This window comes from Erinaceus europaeus, chromosome 16 (assembly GCF_950295315.1).
Source record: "Erinaceus europaeus chromosome 16, mEriEur2.1, whole genome shotgun sequence".
NCBI lineage: Eukaryota > Metazoa > Chordata > Mammalia > Eulipotyphla > Erinaceidae > Erinaceus > Erinaceus europaeus.
This window is the reverse complement of record NC_080177.1, coordinates 13,951,241-13,977,893: the sequence shown is the minus strand read 5'-3', so window position 1 is coordinate 13,977,893 and position 26,653 is coordinate 13,951,241. Positions and strand designations below refer to the sequence as shown.

Below are 26,653 nucleotides of genomic sequence, written 5' to 3'. Positions count from 1 at the left end.
TGAGATACAGAATGGGGTTTCACACACAAGACATATACTCTACTCCTAACTTACCTACAGGGGTCCCATTCTGACTACTTTTAATGTCCCTTTAACTTTCAGTATTTGATTGTTGGCCCATAAGAGAGGAAGAGGGGAAGGGAGAGGGAGAGGGAGAGGGAGAGGGAGAGGGAGAGGGAGAGGGAGAGGGAGAGGGAGAGGGAGAGGGAGAGGGAGAGGGAGAGGGAGAGGGAGAGGGAGAGGGAGAGGGAGAGACACAGGGAGAGACACCAGCACAGTGCTCAGCTCAGGCAAATACAACTCTGGCGATTGAAGCCGGGATCTTATAACACAAGTCCTATGTTCTGCCACTGAAGTATCTCCTAGGCTTTTATGTGATGTTTTTATAATTTATTCTTTCTTTTTGGTTTTCACAAACTTTTTCAAATGTTCACTGGATGTGAGGGCGATCTGGCTGCAACATCTGTCACCCCATTGATCGCCAGGGTTGATTCGGCTGATCTGGCTGGCTAGGCAGGTGTCCCCTTCCTCCCTCACAGCTCCATGTGTGTCCCTCCCGAAGCTGTGTGCTCAGTAGAAGAGGACAGCCTTCCCTGAATAGAGACTGACCAGTCTTTGGTCGAGGGTATACGAGTAGCTGCGCTCCCCTGCTAGAACCTCCAAACAAGCTCTCAAATGTTCACCAGGCATTCTTATTAAGTTGATAACTTTAGCTTCTGGACATAGTCTTTGGTTTCCATAACAAGCTCTGTGTCCTCTTGGGGTTTAGCAGTCACTGATGGCAGTGGGAACTAGGGGGTGGCTTGTGTTTATTCCTGTCCCCAGACAAACCCAAGCTTCATTAACCTCGAGGAAAAAGCAGGGCTGTAAGTAGCCAGTCTTCCCCTACAAAACAATCTGGGGAAGCCTGCTAGGGCACAGGTCTCTGAAGCAGGAACTGTTCATGAACACAGAGACTAAACCATGATTGACAGGATAATGAATAGTGGATGGAACAGTCAGAGCCATCACCCACCAAGTTATTAAGATGCTGTCTTACATTTCCTGTGCTTAACAAAAAAATATAATAAACACTTCTTAGCTCTGAATTTTAAATCTTATAGCATCATCTATTTCTGCCAGAGTTAAGATTGAATTTCACAAATACGTATGAATTTCATTAATATTTTCTGGGAGGAAAGTGAATGGTATTCACATTTACTTGAGCTCATATCCTGCACTAAGGGAATACCAGGATCTGCATTATAGGTTTATTAAAAATTAGCACTGGCGGTGGGGGAGATAGCATAATGGTTATGCAAAGAGATTCTCATGCCTGAGGCTCCAAAGTCCCAGGTTCAATCCCCTGCACCACCATAAGCCAGAGTTGAGCAGAGCTCTGGTAAATAAATAAATAAATAGCTCTGACACTTATCTATAGCTTATTCTTTATTTGGTGCCTTCATAAACTATCTGTGACAATGAACATGGCTCTTTTTTAATAACAGAAGAATCTATTCAAAAGTATTTTCAGACTTCAGTGGTTATGGACAGAACTTAGGAAGCTTGTGGGAAATGCAGGTTCCTAGGTCCTACTGCCCCGGAATCCCAATCCTGTAGGTCTGGGTGGGGTACAGGAATCTACACTTTGACAACATCTCCAAGTGATTGCAGTACAGGCAACCAGTGAATGACAGTCCTACAGACTCTAGTATGAAGGAACAAGTTCCTTACTAAAAAAAAAAAAAAAAAAAAAAAAAAAAAAATTAAGAACGCTACTTATTTGAGCATGTCACTTCACGTCCCATTTGCATACTACAAAGAAATGCAGTGCTGTGGAGATAGCATAATGGTTATGCAAAAGACTCATTCCTGAGGCTCCAAGCTCCCCTGTTCCATCCCCAGCACCACAATAAACCAAAGCTGAGCAGTGCTCTCATCTTTTTCTTTGTGTCTTTCTCTCTGTATCTCTCTAATTAAAATAAAATAATCAAAATACCAAAAAGAAAGAGAGGAAGGAAGGAAGGATATAAAAGAAAAGGAAATGCATTTGGGACAGCCAGGTAGTGATACACCAGTTGAATGCACATATTACCAAGCACAAGGACCCAGGTTCAAGCCCACAGCAGCCCATTCCCAGTAGGGGGGAAGGGAAACCTCACGAGCAGTGAAGCAGGGCTGCAGGTACCTCTCTTTCTCTCTCTACCTATCTCCCTATCCCTCTCAATTTCTCTCTGTTCTATTGAATAAATAAACATTTTAAAAGAAATGCATTTGACTAGACAGCCTGCAAAATCACTTCTCATGCTAGAATTCAGTGACTTTTAGTTTTCCTAATCTTCAGAAACTTAGACCAGATCACAAACTCTCTATTAAGGTCAGAAATAATGGGCTTTTGAAAACATTAAATTCTTCACAATGGAGATTCTCACTCCTGGTTTTATGTTAGAATCATTAGGAGCACTTTTGAAACTCTCAATCCTCAATCCACACCTCCAGCTGTGATGATTATTGATCCAGTGCACAGCCAGGGATGAAAGCCACAGGGCTAAAAAGCCTTTTGGTAGATTAACAGTTTGAAATTCAAATTTTCAGAGTGGAGCTGGATCCAGAGAGAAAATCTCACCTGAGATCCTAGAATTCAAAAGTGAAATAAATAGCTTCTTTTACCTGCAACCGCAACTTACCAGAACACAGCTAAAAATTAAAGTAAAAAAAGACCAAATGGCAAAACTTGGTTCAGCTCACACACTCTAATTCATACACTTTGATCATAAAAATATGCTTGGGGTCCTTATTCATCAACCATGTGCTTTTTACTTTACATAAAATTTAACAAGTTTGGCTATCTCATTTCCCAGCCAATAATAAATTAGGGGTAGCAATTCAAAAGAACTGAAGTTGTAAGGGCTTTCCAAAAATCACTTTCAACAGCCTGGCAATCAGGAGAGAAGAGAACTGAAAAGCTACAAAAAGATATACACACACAATCAATCAATCAATCAATCAGTCAATCAAAGAGTGATTGGAGAGCATTTTGTAAGGTAATAACTATCCCTGAAAGTCTCTGGAGGCCTTAAGAGTTATATGATTTTTTTTTTAATCATTCAAAACCGTGATCCTTAGCTGAGACAAGACAATAGCCAGGGGCATCCTTGACCCTAGAAAGTCAGGAAGTGCACAAAAATGTGATGGGGACATAGGACAGTCATACAGTCATCCTGAAAGGGTTCCCAACTGACCAGATTCAGGACAATCTCAACACTAAAATATTGGACTGTCAGAAAAGTCAGTGTCTTTTTCTTTTTTTCCCCCTTCTTTTGTTGCCCTAGTTTTTTATTGTTGTTGTTGTAGTTATTATTATTGTTGTTATTGATATTGTCATTGTTAGATAGGACAGAGAGAAATGGAGAGAGGAGGGGAAGACAGAGAGGGGGAAAAACAGATACCTGCAGACCTGCTTCACCACCTGTGAAGTGACTCCCCTCCAGGTGGGGAGCCGGGGGCTCAAACCAGGATCTTTAATCCTGTCCTTGCGCTTTGCACCATGTGCACTTAACTCGTTGCACTACCGCCCGACTCCTGTAGAAAAGTCAGAGTCTATGTTTTCTCTAGGCAACAATGCATCATGATTTTTCTGACAGCCAAATAATTACAGTGATGTCTTATCGACCACTGAGGAATGAATTAACTCATACCAATAATTGTTTTATTAAGCAACAAGGTTGGACTTTTGCTGACAAACTGTCAAGAGCCTGCTGGTAAATATGGAGGGAAGGCTGGATGGGCAAGCCATCATTTTGCAGCTAGTATAGCAATAAGACCTGGTGACCTAAACATGGCCTCAGCATTGCCGACGCAGAGCGAGTTCTCAACAAACCCTTTTATATGTAAGGATAAGTATTGAGTGCTTTGTACCAGCGTCTTTTCTAGGTCACAGGCAGCAGCTCTCAGGGAGAGGATGGGGGGGGGGGCAAGCAGGGGAGTTCTTTCTCTGACACTCTGTTACTTCTCACACCATCATTCACATTCCTGGCCTTCACCCCACCCCACCGCTATGCCAGGCAGGCTGGTTATAGTTCCTGAAATCAGCTGGGGAAGCATCTGTTACCCCAGCTTCACATATGCCAGAGCTAAGATGTTCACTGTTGTCTTTCTTCTCTCTCATGAACACGAATGAATATTATTTACAGGCATGTCCTACTAACTTTATAATTGTACAGTGGTTATATAAGAGAGTATCTCAGTATCTTGGGAAAATTATAGTGATATCCTTAAAGGGGAACAATACATGTAATTTACATGCTTTAGGGATTTTGAATATATACATATATAATAATGCCTGAAATACTATCATATGCAACTGCACAGGAGATTGCATTATAATTATAAAAAATATTATTATATAAGATTATATGTTATAATTATATATCTCATATGTATATGTATAGGTGGCAAATGGGGTAAAATTCTACATAAGTGAATCCAGGCAAAGCTAATACTCAGATCTCTTTGTGCTGTTTTTATTTTTGCAACTTCTCTATGTTTGAGATTATTTCCAAATAAAAGCTTTCTTATATCATGACTTTGAGGCACTCGTAACATCTTCATTGATCTCCAATAAATATTCAACTGAAGATGGGAAAGATGTATTCAATACATTCTAAAAACAAAGCCTTGAGCTGATAAATTTCTCATGTGATGTCTTCATGTTTAGAAAGCCAAGCCCTGGCTCATTTCCAGATTCCTCTGTATGGAACCCTTCACCCTTCCATGAAGGCTGAATGAGTAAAATGTGACTGGATGACTGTAAGGGGACCACACAGGACATTTTCGCGCTGCCATCTTGCTCCTGAATGACATGAACAAGTGATTCTTCCTTGCATGCCTTTCCATCTTAACTCAGCCCAACACTCCTCCAAAAAAGGATTAGTCCCACTGTGCAGAAGAAACACAGAAATCCATAAGCCAAAGCTAGAGCTCTCCAGGTCAGGATTTCAAGGATGTTTAAGGGCCTCTTTTGTATGCACAGGTGGAAGATGTTTAAAGAGAGCCTAAAAAGGTAAGCTGTCAAGGGAGGGAGGGTGAGTAGGCAAAATAAATAAATGTTTTAAGAGGTGAGCTGTCATTCTTGCACTACAACTGGAGGAGCCTGTTTCTCAAACATCATTAATTGAGCACAGCACCAGATGCTGCCCTTAGGAATTGCTTTCTCCTGCTCTAGGCAGTAACCGCAGCTGGGAGCTATTTGAAGGTACAAAAAAAGTAGGCACACAAGGTGGGATGAAAATTCACTCGCTACTACAAGTCAAGCCCTCCTCTCTCTCTCTCTCTTCATCTCTCTCTCTTCATCTCTCTCTCCATCTCTCTCCATCTCTCTCTCTCACCATCTCTCTCTCTCTTTCCTCTACGGTTATCACCAGGGTTCAGTAACATCACTACAAATCCACTGCTCCTGGGGGCATTTTTTCCATTTTATGGGATAGGACAGAGAGAAATTGAGAGGGGAGAGGGAGGTAGAGAGGAAGAGAGAAAGGCAGATACCTGCAGACCTGCTTCATTACTTGTGAAGCTTACTCCCTGCAGGTGGGGAGCTGCAGGCTGGAACCCAAATCCTTGTGGGTCCTTGTGCTTAGTATTATGTGCACCACCGCCTGGCCTCTAAGACAAACCCTCCTTACCACCCATGGGCACAGCCTCTCAGCTCTTTCTTACTGCCCATCTTCCCAGTTAAAAGGCTGGTTTTAACTTGTCCCATCCCTACCCCCACCGCCACCACAGGATGCAGACAGGGAGGTAGGAGCCCTGGAGTTGCCTGCATGTAGGAGATTGCAGCAGACAGCTCAGGCCCCACTCACAGAAATCACTTGGGTCTCTCCTGGTTTGTCCAGGTTCTCAAAGACAGCCTCTTGCCTATCTGCGCGGACTTCAATGAGGTTCTGCTTGTAGTTAACAGTGAGGTCCCTCTCCTGGATGATCTCCTGCAAGGCTGCTGCATACTTCTTCACAGCAAAAATGGTTCCCAGAGAAGTGTTGAAAATGATATTGGCCTTGGACCGCTTCCCAGTCTGAGAAGAAAGAAAGAAGAAAAACAAGTAAAACCCAAGTATTATTACTCCTGGACCTGGAGGGAGAAGCTTAGCAAGCCATGAAGTGGTGGTGCAGGTTTCCCTCCTCTCTCTCTGTTTCTCCCTTTCTATCTCTTCTCTCTCTCTCTCTCTCCCCCTTATATATTTAGGAAGCTGTACCAACCTGGATTCTCATGAATAACCTTTCTTAGAAATTAGGACTAAGCCTGTAAGCCTGTTCCTTAATTCCTCATCCTACATAACTCAGGTAGAGGCCTTCCCAGGCCCAGGTTCCAAGCACACACTCCACACTTCTTCAGTCCCTTCCTCCAGTCCCTTTATAGAACAGACTGACGGGCTGCTTTAAGTCCTATCATCATCTTAAATCAAGCCATGGTAAACCAAATGTCACAACCCCATCAAGAACCAGAGGGCAAAGGGGCAGGCCAGATAAGGACACAGCCAGTTGAATGCACATGTTACAGTGTTTAAGGATTCTGGTTCAAGTGCCTGGTCCATCCCTGCAGAGGGGAAGCTTCTTGAGTGGTGAAACAGGGCTGCTGGTCTCCCTCCTCCTTCTCCTTCTCCTCCTCCTCCTTCTTCTTTCTCTTCCTCTTCTCCTCCTCCTCCTTCTTTCTCCCCCCTCCCCTCCCCTCCCCTCCCCATTCCCTCTCAATTTCTCTCTGACTCTCTCTTTGGAGGGCAAGAGTAGCTTCTCCATAACTTCCTAGCAGATGGACTTGACCCATACGTGTCTGCTCTTACCCAGAAGGTGCCTGAGGAATGTTGAGAAAGTTGCCCCATCCTGAACAACTCTTGCTACTTAGGGAATCTTAAAGAACCAGATACTGATGGGCCCTGGCCATCACCTAGGGCCTGTTCCCCAGGACCTTCCAAGGGTTTGAAATTCCCCGTGAACATTGTTTTGCCTTTAGAACTGGCATTTGGCCCTCTGTATTTCTCTGAAGTGTATATCGCATCCAGAATGTAATCATAACCTTGAATTTGGGTGGGAGCAGTTGAGGGTTTTATTGTGTATAAAAATAACAATGTGCTCAACAATTTGTTTGGCTTCGTATGTTAACTCTCTTTTCAGTCACCAGGTTCCAGATGCCATCAGGATGCCGGCCAGGCTTCCCTAGACTGAAGATCCCACCAATGTGTCCTGGAGCTCCGCTTCCCCAGAGACGCACGCCACTAGGGAAAGAGAGAGGCAGACTGGGAGTATGGACCGACCAGTCAACGTCCATGTTCAGCGGGGAAGCAATTACAGAAGCCAGACCTTCTACCTTCTGCAACCCACAATGACCCTGGGTCCATGCTCCCAGAGGGATAGAGAATGGGAAAGCTATCGGGGGAGGGGGTGGGATATGGAGATTGGGTTGTGGGAATTGTGTGGAATTGTACCCCTCCTACCCTATGGTTTTGTTAATTAATCCTTTCTTAAATAAAATAAAATAACAATGTGCAATTAATTGTCCTTGTGGAAATATTTTAAACAGTCTCTAATACATCTCCTCAAGATGCTTTTATAGAGTTTTAAAAGTATGTTTCAAAAACTATTTAATACCACACAATACATCTGAACTTGTATTCACAACACGTATCAAGCATTATATATAGAAACCCAGAAGGTGGCACCATGGACAAAGTGCTGGGCTCTCAAGCATGGAGCCCTGCATTTGATCATAGCACAGGCTATGCCAGAGTGATGCTCTGGTTCTCTCTCTCTTCTCCTCCTTCCATCTCGCTCATAAATAAATTACATATGCCATTCCAACTAATAATAGCAACTCCAGCAAAGCAACTTCATTATGAACAACTTCCTTCTTATATGTGTTATAACTTCACACACACACACACACTTTTGTGAGCAGTTAGTAAAAACTTAAGACAAAAAATAATTGATATTACTTGTCACGTAAAGAAGAATTCCAGCACTCACCCAGTTAGTCCCTTCTGCCCACTTTGTCCCTGGGAAGGAAGTATATGTACCTTCCTGAAATAGGCTTCTGACAGATACATGATCTTCTGAGGAGCTCCTGCACACTTTATTGGGGTGTTTGGGAAGGTGAAGATGGCATTGCCCTCCTTGAAGTCCTGCAGAGCTTTCCATGTCTTCTCCACCGTCCTAACAGAATAATTGGACCCGATTTTTGGGTGGTCAAAACCTTCAGGTAGGCCTTTTATCTGCAACCAAGCACACAAGGAAGTAATGCTTCAACAGAAACACAGATCACTTTAGAGTCCTGGTTCTTTGCCATTTCTACAGCCTCTCAAGTATTTCAGTACAGTTCTCAACCACACACACACAGTGGAGCTATGGGGGGGGGGGGGTCTGCTGAGTCCAGCAATGTGACACACCTGGAGTTACCTGTCACCTTGCAGGATGGGCTCCACCCAGAGGAACCCCTCTACCTCCTGACCTTGTGACCATCACAGTTTAAACATATTGCTTCCTGCCACCAGAGTGAGGGAGAAACCAATCCGTTTCCTTGTTGGGGAATGATTTGCCTTACAGAGAAGAACTACATGGAGGGCAAAGAGCCAGGCTATCAGTAACAGCAGACTTGGAAACACCCAGTTGTGCCAGATCAAGACTGTTGCACGAGGAAGTAAAGGAACTGAAAACATAAACTCAGAGGGGGCTGAGGAGATAGTACAGTGAAAACACACTGGGCTTGCATGCCTGAGGCTCTAGAGATCCCAGGTTTAAGCCCTGGCACCACTGTATGCCAGAACTGAGAAGTGCTCTGGTGTGTCTCTCATTCTGTTCCCCCTCCCCCTCTTTTCTAATTCTCTCTTTAAAAAAAAAGTATTTTTATCTTATTTATAAGATAAACACCTTATCAGTTACCAGCCCCAGTTATCGCTGGGACTCAGTACCTACTGTCATCCATTCTTCCTTTTTTTTATTACTATTATTAGATAGGACAGAGAAATTGAGAAGAGGGAGGATAAATAAAAAAAGACAGCTGCAGATCTGCTTCACCATTCATGAAACTCCCCCTCCCCAGCAGGTAGGGAACAGGGATTTGAACCCAGGTCCTTGTGTGTGATAATGCATGAACTCAACTGGGTGTGCCACCACCTAGCCCCTCAAAATAAGTATTTTTAAAGATAAAAAAATTGGGTCTTAGGAATCGGCATGCCTGGCTTGAGTCCCAGTTTCCCCCTTTACATGCTCTGTAGCATTGGATAAAATCCCTGACATCTCTAAGCCAGAGGTTCTCAGAGTGATCCGCCAACCAGCAACACCACCTGGGAACACAGTACAAACACACACAGGCCCAACCCCTGACCTGAGTCAGAGATCCTGGGGCAAGCCCAGCAGTGAGTATCTGACAGGTCCTCCCGGTGAATCTGACACACTCTGAGAATTGAGATGCTTCTGTTCATCACCTATAAAATGGGAATAAAGCCTTTCTTTTTAGGGTTATTGGCAGGAGTGGATGAGAGTCTGTGTGTGAAGTGTGTAGAAAAATGACATGAAAATGAGGAGGGCTCTTTAAATGTCCTTCAACCAGTAGTGAGGAATGCAGAAAGAATGACTCACCAGTTATGTATCTTAAACATTAGAAGGTTCCCAGAGTACAATAAACATGCTTCAGATTAGACTAAGAGACCAGGTTCTTCCAGCAAGAGAAGGAAACCATCACAAGTATTCTTCACATGGGTTGCTCGTGAGGAACCTCCCCAGCTCTTCTCCCACTTGTCAAGTCTCAGGGAGAGTCACTAACACTCTGCCCTAGGTCTTCTCAAAGCCCTGTGATACTTCCCTAGTGCTCAGTGTTCAGAGCAACTAATCCTGGGATCACATCTCTTGTTTAGGCGGTTGTCATACTAGCATTTTCAACAGTATAGTTATTATAAAATCTCCTTGTGTTTTAATGGCCTGAAGTTGACATCCAAGCTAACGTAGTTTTTCATCCTTTCACTTTGAGTCTGTGTTTGTCTTGTCTTGGTGGGTTTCTTGTAGAGAGCATATTGTTGGGTTGTGTTTTTTGATCCATCTTCCTACTCTGTGCCTTTTAATGGGTGAATTCAGGCCACTGACATTTATTGATATCAAAGATTGAAGATATTTTAATGCCATTCTTGTAGAGTTTTAGAGTGTTCTGATATATGTCCTATTTATGATGGTCTCACTGTTTATAGGAGACCTTTCAGAATTTCTTTCAGGGCAGGCTTGGTGATACTTGATTCTTTCAACTGTTGCTTGTCTGAGAAGGTTTTGATGCCTCCATCTAGTCTGAATGACAGTCTAGCAGGATACCAGAATCTTGGTTGAAAACCTTTCTCATTGAGCACTCGATAGATATCTTGTCATTCTCTTCAGGCCTGTAGTGTTTGTGTGGAGAAGTCTGCTACTAATCTTGTGGGTTTTCCTCTGTAGGTGACTCTTTGTTTTTCTCTTGCAGCCTTCAGGATCCTTTCTTTATCCTTATCCCTTTCCATTCTAAATATGATGTGTTTTGGTGTCTATAAGTCTGGGTTAATTCTGTTTGGGACCCTCTGGGCTTCTTGAACCTTTATGTCTTTGATGTTGTCTAGACTAGAGAAGTTCTCAGTTATTATGTCCTGGAGAATGCTTTCTTCCCCCCCCTTCTCTTTCTTCCTCTGGTATGCCAATGATGCATATATTATCTTTTGAAGTCATCCCATAGGTCTCTGTTGTTGTTTACAGTATCTCTTAATCTCTTTTTGAGATCTCTTACTTCTTTTTTAGTTGTCTCTAATTCATTCTCGATCTTGCTAATTCTGTCTTCAGACTCATTTATTCTATTCTCTCTTCCCTCTACTGTTTTCTGGAGTTCATCTATTTTGTTTCCCTGTTCTGATATTGTTTTAGCTTGTTCAGCTAGTTGTGTTCTTAGCTCAGCTATATCAGCTTTTAGCTCTCTAATAACCTTGAGATAATTAGTGTTTTTTTCCAGGGTCTCATTTGTAGTTTCTGAATTTCTGATGACAATTCTTTCAAACTCTTTACTCACTCCTGTGATTATTTCCTTAACTAGTGTTTGGATGTTGACCTCATTATTTTGTGCTTTAATCTTTAGGAGGCTTTAAGCTAGACTCTTTTCCTAGTTCATTTCTCCAATATTTCTTCTTGTTGGTTTAACCATTTTATAGAGTATGTTATGAGGTCCCTGATCAAAGTACTGATCACTCCTGCCTGGATTGACTTGTGTCTAAGTAAGATAATTAAAGAGTTCATAGTTGTGGAAATTGACAGTTGTTTCAATAGTATTTTAATACCTGAGTTGGAGCTCAGTGGCTTAAAAGCCTCTTTTGTTCTTTTTCTTCCCTGTAGGATATGGGAGCCTGAGGGCATCCAAACTTCTTAGCCTAATCACTGACTCCTGACTGAGAGATAAAGCAGGGTGTGGCAGAGATAATCCAGTGGTTATGCAAAGAGACTCTCACAGCCCCACTGCTAGGCCACTGAGGTACAGATCTCCTGAGTTTCCTCATTAGTTCTCTGTCCCCTGGTGTCAGCACAGGGCCTCACTGCCACTGCTCCAGATTCTGAGGGCAGTAGCAATGGAGACTCCCAGTTGCATTTGGTAGAGTCTCAGGGGAATCCTCTCCTCCCTTCAGCCGTCTTTTTGTTGTTGAAGCAGACTGGAGGTAGTGTCTCAACTGGTAAACTGCCAGACTTTTACCAGCCACTTAATCTCTCCCTAGTCTTCTGTCCACGAGCCACATGTGTTTTCACTCACCGGTGATTTAGTGGGTTCCTGAAGTCATTCTAGTCCTGTCTTGTTGCAGTCCCAGGTGGTCTCCTTTGGTAGTCCTCTAAATAAAATAATTTAAAAAAAACAGTACCGGGGCTGGGTGCTGGCACACCTGGTTGAGCACACATATTACAGTGCACAAGGACCCAGATTCAAGCCCCTGGTCCCCACCTGCAGGGAGAAAGCTTGGCTAGTGGTGAAGCAACACTTTAGGTGTCTCTCTGTCTCTCTCCCTCTCTATTTCCTCCTTCCCCCTCAATTTCTGATTCTCTCTATCCAATAAATAAATAAAGATAATAATTTTTAAAAGAAAAGAAATAATAAAATAAAACAGTACCTTCTCATAGTCCAGCTGGATTCCAAGTGCAATAATGAGATACTTGTAGGAGATCTGCAACATAAAATAAGGTTGTTAAAGCCAGGATCCCAAAAGTGGCAGCCAAGAGCTGACTAGCCCCCCCACACACATTCACACACGTGTGTGGCCAGCCTCGTCTTTCCATTGTTTTGGGGGATTTATCTTACTTGTTTTATATGAGAAAGTGTTTCACCTGCAAAACAGAGAGGGAGAGATGCCAGAGCACATGGGCATAGGGATCAAATCAGGAGTGACATCATATACACTCAACGTTCCAACTCTGCTAACATAAAATATCACCTAAAGAATTGACTCATCTCTGCAAGCTAGAAAAAAAACCCTCCCCTTGAACATAAATAAAGCTATCATCAGTAACAACTAGGAAGAAATGCTAATCAGATGACAAAATCATCAATCAAAAAGACCCAAGCAAATTGGGAGGATGGACTAAAACCCAAAAAGATATTTCCCATGAGAGGTAATATGTGAATTTCTGATATCTGGTTATGGAATGTTTCTCCTTAAAACCTGAAGAGACCTACCAGATGGCACCAACTTTTTCTCCCAGTCCTGAGACAGAAGTCTACTGCTTTCCTAAAGCAGAGCTCAGTGGTAAAAATAAATAAATAAATAAATAAATAAATAAATAAAAATAAAAAAAAACATTTGCCAGATCCAGCTTTCTAGTCCTATTTCCAATCCTGACACCATCTCCCCAGATAATACCTTTGGCCCACCTGCATGCTAGCTATCAGGCTTAAGCAAAAATTAGTAAAGTCATAGACCCCTTGGAATATACCTAAAATAGACCTACTAAATTTTCCAAAATGGAGACCCCAAATCTCAACTGTTACAGTCTTGCCTTTAGGTTCCAGATTATTAAACAATTTGTTCTTCTTTATATCTTTTTTATATTTATTTATTTTCCCTTTTGTTGCCCTTGTTTTTGTTATTGTTGTTGTAGTTATTATTGTTGTCATTGATGTCATTGTTGTTGGATAGGACAGAGAGAAATAGAGAGAGGAGGGGAAGACAGAGAGGGGGAGAGAAAGATAGACACCTGCAGACCTGCTTCACCACCTGTGAAGCAACTCTTCTGCAGGTGGGGAGCCGGAGGCTCCAACCAGGAACCTTACCTTCATGCCACGCGCACTTAACCCACTGTGCTACCACCCGACTCCCCTTCTTTGTATCTTAATGCTTTTTAAAACACCAAGTTGCAGATGCTACCATGATGCCAACGTGACTTCCGCTGGCAGACAACCTCAGCAATGTACCCTGAAACCCCATCTCTGGGGAGTCCTGCCCCATTAGGAAAAGATAGAAACAGGTTTGGAGTATGGATCGACCTGCCAACACCTATGTTCAGCAGGGAAGCAATTATAGATGCCAGAACTCACACATTCTGTACCTCATAATGATCCTGGGTCCATACTCCCAGAGGGATAAAGAATAGGAAAGCTTCCAGTGGAGGGGCTGAGATATGGAACTCTGATGGTGGGAACTGTGTGGAATTTCACACCTCTTATCCTATAGTTTTGTTGATATTTTCTATTTTTTATTTAATAAATAAATTAAATTTTAAAAAAGAAAAAAACAAGGGGGTCGGGTGGTAGTGCAGCAGGTTAAGCGCACATGGCGGAAAGCGCACGGATTGGCAGCAGGATTCCGGTTTTGAGCCCCCGGCTCCCCACCTGCAGGGGAATCGCTTCATGAGCAGTGAAGCTGATCTGCAGCTATCTGTCTTTCTCTCCCACTCTCTCTCTCTTCCCCTCCTCTCTTCATTTCTCTCTATCTTATCCAACACAACAATAATAATAACCACAACAACGATAAAACAGCAAGGGCAACATTAAAGGGGAAAAATGGCCTCCAGGAGCAGTAGATTCATGGTGCAGGCACCGAGCCCCAGCAATAACTCTGGAGGCAAAAAAAAACTATATATATATTTAAAAATAAGAGGAAAAGAAAAAACAAAAGCATTTCTGGGAGGTGTGGTTTATGGAGTAGCTACAATCAGACATTCGCTCTCCCCGATATAACTACTAAACACAAGAGAGCGAACTGGACACAGAATCTACAGCTGAAAAAAATCCACAGCCTCAGGTGGGTGCTGGTGCGTACACGGTTGGGGAAACGGGAGTGGGCTGGAAGACATGGTGGGTTGAAAGGAGAGCTCTGGGCTAATGGTGAGTTGACCCGTGCCATCTTGGACAGTAACGCAGTTAGCAGACTCCCCTGAAGAAAAGAAATTGGAGCTTAAAACCTCTCAATCTTTGACTCGGGGTTCTGTTCGCTTTTGTTTTTTTCTCAGTCTGAGTTTAAGACAACGACAAAACTCATCCCACAAAGTAGCCCAAAACAACCCTCCCACCACCCACCACAGCAGATTCAAATAAGTGGAAAGCAAAGACCACAACACTACCACCTGCTGGCCAACATCGCCAATACCATACATGCGAGAGCAGAGGCAGAAAGTTAAATAGCATGTCATATCAGAGAAAAAAGGATCAGACGAAATCCAAGAAATTCCAAATACAGAGAGTCTATCAGAGACAGACTACAGAAATCTTATGAGAACTTTACAAGAATATAAGCAAGAGTTGAAAGAGTATTTTTCTTTGGAATTTGATAAGCTACAAAGTGTGAAAGAAGAACTGAAAGCAGAGTTCACTAAGCAGTTAAACTGCATGGAGGAAAATTTCAAACAGAACTGCAAGGACTGGAAGACATGTTTAGTGCAGTTCAATCTCAGGCAGAAAGCTTAGGTAATAGACTCACACATGAGAAGGAAGAGTTTCCAATCTAGAAGACACAATTAGCCCACTCTCTCAATTCAAAGATGAGGGAGAGGAAGGTTTAGAAAGAATGAAGCTACTCTCTGTCAAGCTGCAGACTCCATAAAAAGGTCGAATATACAAGTTATAGAAATACCTAAGGAAGTAGACCAGGTCAAAGGTCCAGAGGTAATTTCCAGAGAAATTTTAGATGAAAATTTCCCTCACCTAGGTAATTCTCAGAATATCCCTATTTTGGAGGCAGATCGATCACCCGGGTTCACAAATTCAAAATGGCCAACACCAAGAAACATTATTGTAAAATTATTAAAACTCAATGACAAGGAGAAATTTTTGCAGGCTGCTAGGGAAAGGAAAGAAGTTACATATAAAGGGAGAAATATCATACTTTCATCAGACTTTTCTTTACAAACCCTAGAGGCAAGGAGAGAGTGGAATGACATATTCAAGGCACTAAAGGAAAGGGAATTTCAGCCACAAATTTTGTATCCTGCAAAATTACCCTTCAAGTATTATTAGGGAGAAATAAAGGTATTCCCAAATTTTCAAAAACTAAAAGAATTTGCCACAATCAGCCCCACCTTACAAGAAATACGGAATGGAGTCTTACAGGAGAGGAGGAAACAAAGGAGCACACTTTCTCAGTGAGGTGAACAGCAGTAGATTAGAAACAAAAACACACAAAAAAAATAGGAAAGAACAAGCAAATAGGAGAGGGAATTAAAAGACAAAGAAGACATCAAATGTTTGTTAATCAAGATCAACTTAAAAAAGACTTTTCTAGATACACAGTGCTAGTTATTACACACAGGGTAACCACAAAACAAAACAGGGAACAGGGATTTGCAGAGAACAGAAGAAAAATTAGTGAGGAATTCACTACAGAAATTTATCCATACAATAGGTTAGATAGAAACAAATGGGCAAAGACTTAACAATTTAAAATAAACTTAAAACAAAAATGAGAATGGACATAAGTAAACCACATATATCAATAATCATCTTAAATATGAATGGCCTAAATTCACCTGTCAAAAGACTCAGAGCAGCTAAATGATTAAAGAACAGGGTCCATCCATTATATGTCTTCAGGAAACACACATCCAAAGAAAAGACAAATGAAACTGAATATAAGAGGTTGGAGCAAGAAGTTCCAAGCTAATAACTCACAAAAAAGGGCAGGGACAGCTACCCTATTCTCTGATAAAATAGACTTCCAGGCAAAGAAAGTAATCAAAGATTGAGAAGGACATTACATAATGGTTAAAGGTTCAATCCAACAAGAAGATATAACCAATATTAATATATATGCTCCCAACTTAGGAGCACCCAAATATATAAAACAAACACTTACTGAATTCAAGGGAGACATTGATAGCAACACAACAATAGTAGGGGATTTCAATATACCACTCACAGTAAGAAACAGAACATCTGGACAAAAAATCAATAGAGAAATAGTGAACTGAAATGAAACCATAAATGAAATGGACCTAATAGATATATACAGAACTTTCCATCCCAAAAGTAATGAACACACATTCTTCTCAAGTACACATGGAACATTTACAAGGATTGATCATATGCTGGACCACAAAGACAGTCTAAACAGATATGTAAATATTAAAATTTTAAAATGCATCCTCTCAGACCATGAAGGCCTGAAACTAGAAGTCAACCAAAAAAGGAAAATAAATTTCCCAAAGCCTGGAGACTAAACAATATGTTGCTGAACAATAAATGGGTCACTGAAGAGATCAAAAAAGAAATTAAGACTTATCTTGATACCAATGTAAAGACCCTAGGGGATGCAGCAAAAGCAGTGCTGAGAGGGAAGTTCATAGCAATACAGGCCCACATTAATACACGGGAGAAATCACTAGTAAACTATCTAACAACCAACAGTCAGCAAGAGACAGGAAATAGTCAAAATCAGAGCAGAAATCAATGAAATAGAAAACAAGAAGACCATTAGGAAGATTAATGAAACCAAGAGTTGGTTCTTTGAAAGGATAAATAAAATAGATAAGCCACCAAGAGAAAAAGAGAGACTGCTATGGTAAAATCACTCAAAAATGAAAGAGGAGATATTACAACAGATGAGGTAGAGATTCAAAAGATTATGCAAGAATATTATGGACACCTGTATAGAACCAAATTTGACAACTTAGAAGAAATGGACACATCCTAGAGTCCTACCCACTACAAACCTTGACACAAGAGGAAGTAGATAAACTTAACAGGCCAATCACTAGTAAAGAAATTGAAACAGTAATCAAAAGCCTACCCAAGAACAAAAGCACAGGTCTTGATGGCTATACTAATGAATTTTACAAAACATTCAAAGAAGAACTAATACCCATCCTCCTCAAATTCTTCCAGAAAATAGAAGAAGGGGGAACACTCCCAAATACATTCTATGAGGCTAACATCACCCTGATCCCCAAAGCAGGAAAGGATCCCACCAAAAAACAAAACTATAGACCTCTATCCTTGATGAATATCAATGCAAAGATCCTCAACAAAATCTTGGCTAATCGAATACAACAATATATTAAGAGTATAATCTGGGGGTTGGGCGGTAGTGCAGTGGGTAAAGCGCACGTGGCATGAAGCACAAGGACCCGTGTTAAGGATCTCGGTTCGAGCCCCCAGCTCCCCATCTGCAGGGGAGTTGCTTCACAAGCAGTGAAGCAGGTCTTCAGGTGTCTTTCTCTCCCCCTCTATCTTCCCCTCCTCTCTCCAATTCTCTCTGTCCTATCTAAGGACGATGACATCAACAACAACAACAATAACTACAACAACAATAAAAAAAACAACAAGGGCAACAAAAGGGGATAATAAATAAATATATATACACACACACAACACAAAATATTTTTTTAAAAAAACAGAATAATCCACCAAGTTCAAGTGGGATTCATCCCTGGGAATCAGGGATGGTTTAATATCCATAAGTCAATAAACGTAATCCACTATATCAACAAAAGGAAAGATAAAAATCACATGATTCTATCAATTGATGCAGAAAAAGCATTTGACAAGGTACAATACCCATTTAAGATAAAGATCCTCGAGAAACTGGGAGTGGAAGGAAAATTCCTTAACTTAATAAAGGCTATATATGATAAACCCATAGATAATGTCATAGTCAATGGAGAAAAACTGAAAGCTTTTCCCCTAAAATCAGGAACTAGACAAGGTTGCCCACTCTCACCATTTTTATTGTACATAGTCCTAGAAATCTTTGCCATACCAATCAGACAAGAAAGAGATATCAAAGGAATACAAATTGGAAAGGATGAAGTTAAACTCTCATTATTCACAGATGACATGTTGATATACCTAGAAGACCCCAGAAACTGTCAAGAAACTACTGGAAATCATCAATAAATTCAGTAAAGTAGCAGGCTACAAAATAAATACCCATAAATCCAATCTGTGGCATTTCTTTATGCAAAAGATAATCAAAAGAAATAAAACTGAAGGAAGCAAAACCATTCACAATTGAACCCAAGAAGATCAAATATCTAGGAATAAATCTAACAAAGGATGTAAAGGATCTTTTTAAGGAAAACTATAAGACACTGTTCAAAGAAATAGAGGATGACACAAAGAAATGGAAGAACATCCCCTGTTCATGGATTGGGAGAATAAATATCATTAAAATGGCAATTTTGCCAAAAGCAAACTATAGATTTAATGCAACCTCTATTAAAATCCCAATGATATATTTCAAGGAAATTGAACAGATTATTCCAAAATTTGTGTGGAACTCTAAAAAAAACCATGAATAGCAAAAACACTCCTAAGGAAAAAGAAGAAAAATGGCGGCATCACAATACCCAACTTTAGGATATACTACAAAGCAGTAGTAATCAAAATAGTGTGGTACTGGAACAAAATGGTCATATGGGCCAATGGAATAGGATAGAGACCAATGGAATAGGATAGAGAGCTCAGAACTCAATCCATACAGATACCTTATATATGACCAAAGGGGCCAAATCTGCCCATTGCAGAAAAGAAAGTCTCTTTAACAAATGTTGTTGGCAGAATTGGACAACCACATGTAGAAAAGTGAAACTAGACCACCAATTAATACCAAAATTAACTCAAAATGGATCAAAGATCTGTATATTAGACCTGAAAGTATAAAATACACAGAAGAATATATCGGTGAAACATTTCATGACATTAACACTAAAGACATATTTGGAGACTTCACCCCATGGGCAAAGGAAACAAAAGCAAGATTGAACAAGTGGGACTCTTATCAAATTAAAAAGCTTCCATATATCAAAAGAAAACTCCATAAAGATAAACAGGAAACCCAACAAATGGGAGAACATATTCACACATCATACTTCAGACAGACACTTGATATCAACATCTATATAGAACTCATTCGGCTCAATGAAAAGAAAAAGAGCAACCCAATAAAAAAGTGGGCAGAGGACATGCATAGACAGTTCTCCAAAGAAGAGATACACATAGCCCACAGACATATGCAGAAGTGCTCTAATTCACTCATCACCAGAGAAATACAAATTAAAACCACAGAGATACCACCTCACACCTGTAAGAATGGCCTTCATCAACAAAACAGGAGAAGATAAACGTTGGAAAGGATGTGGAGAGAAAGCAACTCTAATATACTGCTGGTGGGAATGCAAAATGGTACAGCCATTATGGAGAACAATATGGAGAATCCTTAAGCAAATACAGATGGAAATACCTCACGACCCAGCAATCCCACTCCTAGGCATTTATCCAAAGAGATAATCCCACTAATTCAAAGGGATATATGCACCCCCATGTTCATAGCCACATTATCTACAATAGCAAAAGTTTGGAAGCAATCAAAATGTCCCTCCAGAGATGATTGGTTAAAAAAGTTATGGGATATATACTCAATGGAATATTACTGAGCAATAAAAAAGTGATTTTTACATCCTTTGGGATAAAATGGATGAAACTTGAGAACATTATGCTTAGTGAAATAAGCAAGGAGGTAAAGGAAAACTATAGGATGGTCTCACTCATATGTGGAATTTAGAGAACTGAACACACATACATAAACAACCAGACACAACACAACCCATATTTAAAGTGGGAAAACTACTGTGGTTACCTAGGGGGCCGGGGGGAGGGCACAGACTTTCGGTGGCAGGAAAGATGTGAAACTCTAGTCCTATCACTATTTAGTCATCAATAGCAATACGACATGTGGGAGGGGTGGATAGATTTAATATCTCAAGTTCCCCAACTGCCTAGACTGTAGCCCTAAGCACAAATACTAGTTCTTGCTAATATTTATCTTAGATTTGCAAAATGATCATACTCTGATAAGGGGATTGTTTATGGATCTCTAAAAATGTATCAGAAAATAAAGCTCTGAAAACATCTAAATCAATTATAGCTTTAGGCCAGAGAGGGCAAGACCTTTTGACCTTATAAGTATTTAATTTTCTTCTTCTTTTTTTAAATTTTATTTATTTATTCCCTTTTGTTGCCCTTGTTGTTTTATTGCTGTAGTTACTATTGCTGTTGTTATTGATGTTGTTGTTGGATAGGACAGAGAGAAATGGAGAGAGATGGGGAAGACAGAGAGGGGAGAGAGAAAGATAGACACCTGCAGACCTGCTTCACCACTTGTGAAGTGACTCCCCTAACAGGTGGGGAATCAGGATCCTTATGCCGGTCCTTGCGCTTTGCACCACCTGTGCTTAACCTGACTTGCTACCACCTGACTCCCGACCTTGTAAGTATTTAAAATACAAGGAGATTCGGATACCACTAGAAGCATTCAAATTATAGTGAAGTCAAGTATAATAACACAGATACTTAGCCCCCTGACTAACCTGGTTACAATAATTAATTATTGATATTATTACTTTCTCTAAGACTATAAGAAACCCCTTGCATCCTCTTTAAGACCTGCATTTCTCCTAGTCCTGGTCCCTCTAGGATATGCCCATGCTTCTTGAAATTCCTTTTTTATGACTCCTTACTGCCATACCAACCCTGTCAACTTTAACCAAATCATTATTGGTGCTGCCACCCCGCATTACACTGCTATTGAAATCCTACTGCGGACTGTAACCTGAGATACCAGCCTGAGAAGTCAACCTCACAACTCTTCAAATCTGGTGCTCCACTCTGACACCATTCTCTCAGACAACATTCTCATCCAACCTCAGGTCATGCCACCTTCCAGATACCAGGCTGCAGATGCTACCATGACTCCACCCCAACTTCTCTGGGCAGATGATCTCACCAATGTGTCACCAACATATAAATGTGGACAGATAGTTGTAGAGAAGATGGTTGGAACATGTCTACAACTTCAGGGGAACTGTGGTGGATTCCAGTAGGAAGAGTGAAGATTCAGAACTCTGGTGGTGGGAATGGTGTGGATTCAAACCCCTTTCAACATGTAATTCTGTAATTTAAAAATATAAAAAAAGAAGAAAACAAAAGCAAAACAAAGCCAAACAAAATGCTTGCCAGAGCCCGTCTTTCAAAAGAGGAGCCAACTTCAGGAGCCTTAATGCTGAGCACATACCCAGCCACAAAGGGCTCATCAAGGAGGCAGGAATGGCTGAGTTAAAGAGGAGGTGTGTGTTGTTCGTCACAGATGTCCTAGGCCCTGGATTAGGCAAGGGCCAGGAGTCCCAACACCAAATCTTGTGAACTAAGAAAAGTCATGCTGGGGGGCAGAGGATAGGGGTGGGTGGAGTGTTTTGTTTTGTAAAGCAGTTGTCTCAAACCTCAAAATGCCACGGCTCCAGGTCACTTTCCCCTGTTCAGACAGAGAGGCAGAGAAAGGGAGAGAGACCACAGTGCTGGAGTTTCCTCATCACCATGGCACCTGCCGTGTGAAGCCAGGACTGGAACCTAGCACGTGCACATGGCAATGCAGACACCCTACAGGAGATGCATCTCTCCACAATCTTGGGCTTAATTATGTCTACTCTGCTGGAGAGGGGAGGGAAAATAAAGAAGTTAATTAAAAAGGGGACAGGAATCTATATACATATTATACCTATACATCTTAAAACACTTGCTAATATAACTAAATGTGTATACATACTTATGACATGGGTGTATAGGTGAGGGTGGGGGAAGACTGCCGTGAATCTGGGGGAGAGCATGTGAAGAAAATAATAATAATAATGATGAGACCCAAAATTTTGAACAGGCCCCAAGCCCAGCATGAGTCAGCACTGTGGTAACTGCTGTTCTGAAAACACTGACAGGCAACATCCAATTGTGGGAGAGAATAGGTTGCTCTGTTCTGGGCTGTTCTGGGCAGCTGCCTACTCTTCCAGGCACCTCTTTCATGGGAGTATCACAAGGGAAGAGGCGTCCACAGCAGGATGAAGAGGGTAGCGACAGGACTGGAGACCATGAGACAGGATAGAGTTGAGGGGAATCTACCTGAAGAGAAGATTTACACAGATGCTGAGAGATCTCTTCAAAGAGTTGGAAGACATCTGCACAAACCAAGAGAGAAGGTGTTCCCTGCCACGTAACAGCACAAAAAGGGTCAGGATTTCTTCTGTAGTGTAACAAAGGGTGGTAACATTGAAGTCTCAAGAAAGAAGGTACAAGAAACAGATTCGGACTCAGAAAAGCCAGTATTTCCATATAACCTAGTTCTCTTTAAAAAAAGAAAAGAGAAAGAAAGAAAGATGATTACTCAATGATCTCACTCATAGGTAGAACTTAAGAAACGAGGACAGAAAAGGAAAACACCAAGTAAAACTTGGACTGGGTTTGGTGTGTTGCACCAAGACAGGGATTCTGGGAGAGGTGGGCAGAGAGGAGGCTGGAATGGGGGAAGGGTTTAGGGCTTCTGGTACATGATGGTGGAAAAAGGACTTAAGTTGGGTTTGAGAGTGTTTTGAAGACGTCTATCATGGAGAGATAAGAAACTGTATCCATGTATAAACTATAGTACTGTAAACAACTAAGTCCAAAATAAAATGATAAAAGGGGGAAAAAAAGGAGCAGGAGGCAGCATCGTGGATGGAGTACTAGGCCCTCAAGCATGAGGTCCTGGGTTTGGTCTCTGGCAGTGCTGGTGTTTCAGTGTATGATGATTGCAAAAGGGCCTAAGTTGGGGTGAGAGTGTTTTGCAGATATCCATCACAGGGAGATGAGATGTTGTACCCATGTGTCAATAACTATACCACAAATCATCATCCCCCCATTAAAATGTTCTTGGAGGAAGAAGGAGGAAGAGGAGAAAGGAGAGAAGGCAGACAGCAATCACCATGACTGCTGTAAGGTGAGCAGTTTTGATGAGAATTTGGAGAAAAGCTACAAGGAATCTCTAAATTCCTTGAAATTAAATGCAAATTACAGTACGTAGATGCATTTTTCTAGGGAGGACTTTTCACCACTTGCTCAGGGAGATCCATGACCCAGGAAAACATGGGGAATTCCCGCAACTGTTCAGAGGAAAGGGTCAGATTAAATAACTAATACAGTCTCACCAACTCTCAGAGGGTACAATCCTATGAAGATGCATGTATGCCCAATCTAGAGGGAGAGGGTTTGAAAGGGTGCGGAGGTCAATGACTCCCTATGGGCCCAGGAAACACAGGAGCCTGGGCTGGGCAGGGACAGCAACGCTGCTGTTCTGGGGTCCGAGGCAGATAAGTGTCAGGGTTCCTGGGGCGGGGGGGGGGGGGGGGGGGGGGGGGACGAGCCAGCCGGGTCCCACTTCCCCACCTGGCCTGTTGGCCACCAGGAAACAGGCGGAGAGCAGGGAACCATGGGCTAGCAGAGGCAGGGGCGAGCTCACTATGGGGTCTTTCAGCATACTGTGGTGGTGTACAATACACAAACCTCTTTAGGGTACCCCTGCGGAGAACGGGACGATTTTATTGACGCAGTTACAAGTTTATAAAGGGGTAGCAGTGCAGGGGAAGTAGCCAGCTAGCCAATGAGGTCAATATCTCCTTGTAAGGGAAAAGAGAGTATGGCAATGAGAAGATATGGATGGTGACGCAGGAACGGAGAAATAAAAATATAAGGAAGGCGAAGCCCACCAGACGGAGGAGGGGAGGGTGATGTGGGGAGGCTGATAGGAAGGTTGGAATTCCCCCATGTACTCTGGCCACATCTCGATCGACCACAAGGCTGGCATGCCAAGGGGAGTCTAATAGACGAGCTTCCGGGGTGTGGGGTGGGGAGGGCAACCATCCATGCTCAAACACACATTAGACCCACAGATAAGGGAGCAGGACACGAGTCTGTCCTCTTGTTCCTCCCACCTGCTTTCATCCCATCAGGTACAGCCAAGGGGCAGCATCGCAGAAGTCTTTGTCCTTGACTGGTGTGGGTGGGAGGAGACTTCTAAACACTGCTGAGCAAATGTGAGCCTCAGACTCTCATTCTCCTTACGCCTGGCCTAAACCTCATTCCCACAATGCCCTCATAGCTTGGGCAGAGCTGAGATGGATATTTTCCACGATCCCGACCTTTGGAGGTCAATTCAAAGGAGAATCCCAGCCAATTCAAAAGGAGAAAAAGATGGTGGTGCCTAGCAGAATCAGTTTAAAAAAATCATCTCCAAAGTCCCAGGTTCAGTCCCTCGCACCACTATAAGCCAGAGCTGAGCTGTGCTCTGGTTTTAAAAAAAAAAAAAAAAAATCAGTTGCGAGATAGGGCAGATAGGGGTGGGGAGAAAGAGTATAATACTTATGAGAAAAGACCCACACCTGAGGCTCCAAAGTCTCAGGCCCAATCAAAGCAATAAAAACAAATCAGTAGTGAAGACACTGTGCCAAGCAACAGGGAAAACATCGAACATTCAATAAATATTTGCCTTAGCTGTTCATTTATTAACTCCACATCATTCCGTCCTTCCATGCTCTGCTCACCAAGCCCCTTCCCATCCCGTGCAACGAGCAACAATTAAACGCATGCGCACAGGTGCACACACAAGCTGGCCTGACCGCAAGGAGCTGATGCGTTTGACCATGGCTGTATGTTAACACACTTCCAGGGACTAGCACACAGCACGAGAGCCCAGTGGTTACCTCCTTGCCATTGTCGGTGCGGATCCAGTTCTTGTCTGGGTTCAGCTCAACCACTTTGGCCTTGATCCATTCGACACCAGACGGTATCACATTTGTTGTGGGACAGCAGGACCCGGATAACTGTTTGGCACCAGCACCCACCAGTGTCCAAAGAGGCTGGTAGAAATGTCTCTGGGAAACAAAGCATCCAGAAATCCCATTGGAGACTGCTCAAAAGGTTCAGAGCTAAAGATACAGCTGCTAGACTCTCCATACTCCCCTCCCCACCACCCCACAGAGAAGCCTCTGGAAGGCAGCTGGCCCCCACCCCCTCACCATCCACCACACACACCTGCCAAGTGATATCTCCTGTTATGTTGAAATCTGAATAGCAGTCACCTAGTACAAAAATTCTGCCAAAGTCCCACCCAAAACCCCAGACTGATAGCTCACTGGGTAGGATATGTGTGTCACCACAGTGTGGCCCAGTAAGTCATAAACTGCCTTTACTGATCATTGTACTATTGCTGAAAATAGCATGTGAATAGGTATGCACACATCATGGATATACTCATATGTACAATTTTTTTTTTTGCCTCCAGGGTTATTGCTGGGGCTCGGTGCCGGCACTACAAATCCACTGCTCGTGGTGGGCTTTTTTTTCCCTTTCCTTTCTATTTTACTTGATAGGACAGTGAGAGATTGAGAGGATAAGGGGAGAGAGAAAGTGAGAGAAAAAGATAGACACCTATAGACCTGCTTCACCACTCATGAAGCATCTCCCTTGTAGGTGGGGAATTGGGGCTTGAACCCAGGTCTTTCTGCATGGTAAAGTGTGACCTAAACCAGGCACACCACCACCCACCCCTCCTCCATATATAGAAATATTAACAAGGATTAAGTCCAACAGACTAAATATGGTTCCTGAGGACTATATGGGAACCATGATAAAATTGTAAGGTTATGGTCACTTCTGGGAGTCCTCAAAACTACACAGCCCCCAACTATGCTTCCCAAGGCTGCAGAAGACTGCAGGCACTGCCTTCTGACTGGCCCCCCTTCTCCCTTCTCAGACGTCTTACATCCAGATCCAACAGGTACCAGACTGTACCCCACAATGCAAAGGGGCTAACTACCAGGGCTTCCTGCTGTTGCTATTCCATGTGGTCCCCTCTTAGTCTAAGTAAGCTGTGAAAGTTCTACACTCAGGGACAATGGGAAGCCTGGTTCACTGGCTGCTGAGAACTCCAGTTCTCTCACAGGCTGGACTGAAGGACCAAGAGCCCCCAGCACCACCAAGGTGCCACACACAGGCCGGGCAGAACTGCCAACACCACACCCAGAGGGGTTGTGAGCAATGGCTGAGTCTCCTAATAGCCAAAACGGGGCAAGATCAAAGAGGAAGAGCCAGGGGTCTCCAGTGTGAGGGGGCTCACTGGTTACAATCTTGAACCAGAAGAAGTATGGGAATACATGCTCAGATCGTAATCAGATGACTAACAAGCATCAGCTCCAGCAACCACAAAGGTAGACCCAACTCCCCAAAGAGACTCTTGTCCTGATCAATCTCCATGTTTGTTTGGTGTTTGATTTTTTTTTGGGGGGGGGACTCTGCCATGCCACCAGGATTATCACTGGGGCTTGGTGCCTGCACAATGAATTCTCCACCCCTGGCAGC

The 26,653-nt window shown here is 42.5% G+C and overlaps 1 protein-coding gene across 1 annotated transcript in view; it reads right to left on the bottom strand.

Annotated features, from left to right (window-relative positions):
• SQOR (sulfide quinone oxidoreductase) overlaps positions 1-26,653 on the bottom strand; it is a 40,787-nt gene that overhangs the window by 12,322 nt on the left and 1,812 nt on the right. Inside the window, exons 2-5 of the mRNA XM_007517308.3 lie at positions 24,997-25,167; positions 12,123-12,176; positions 8,043-8,237; positions 5,838-6,047 (exon numbers count right to left, since the gene is read on the bottom strand). Of these exons, the coding sequence (XP_007517370.2) occupies positions 5,838-6,047; positions 8,043-8,237; positions 12,123-12,176; positions 24,997-25,167 (630 nt within the window). The remainder of the gene's footprint in view (positions 1-5,837; positions 6,048-8,042; positions 8,238-12,122; positions 12,177-24,996; positions 25,168-26,653) is intronic.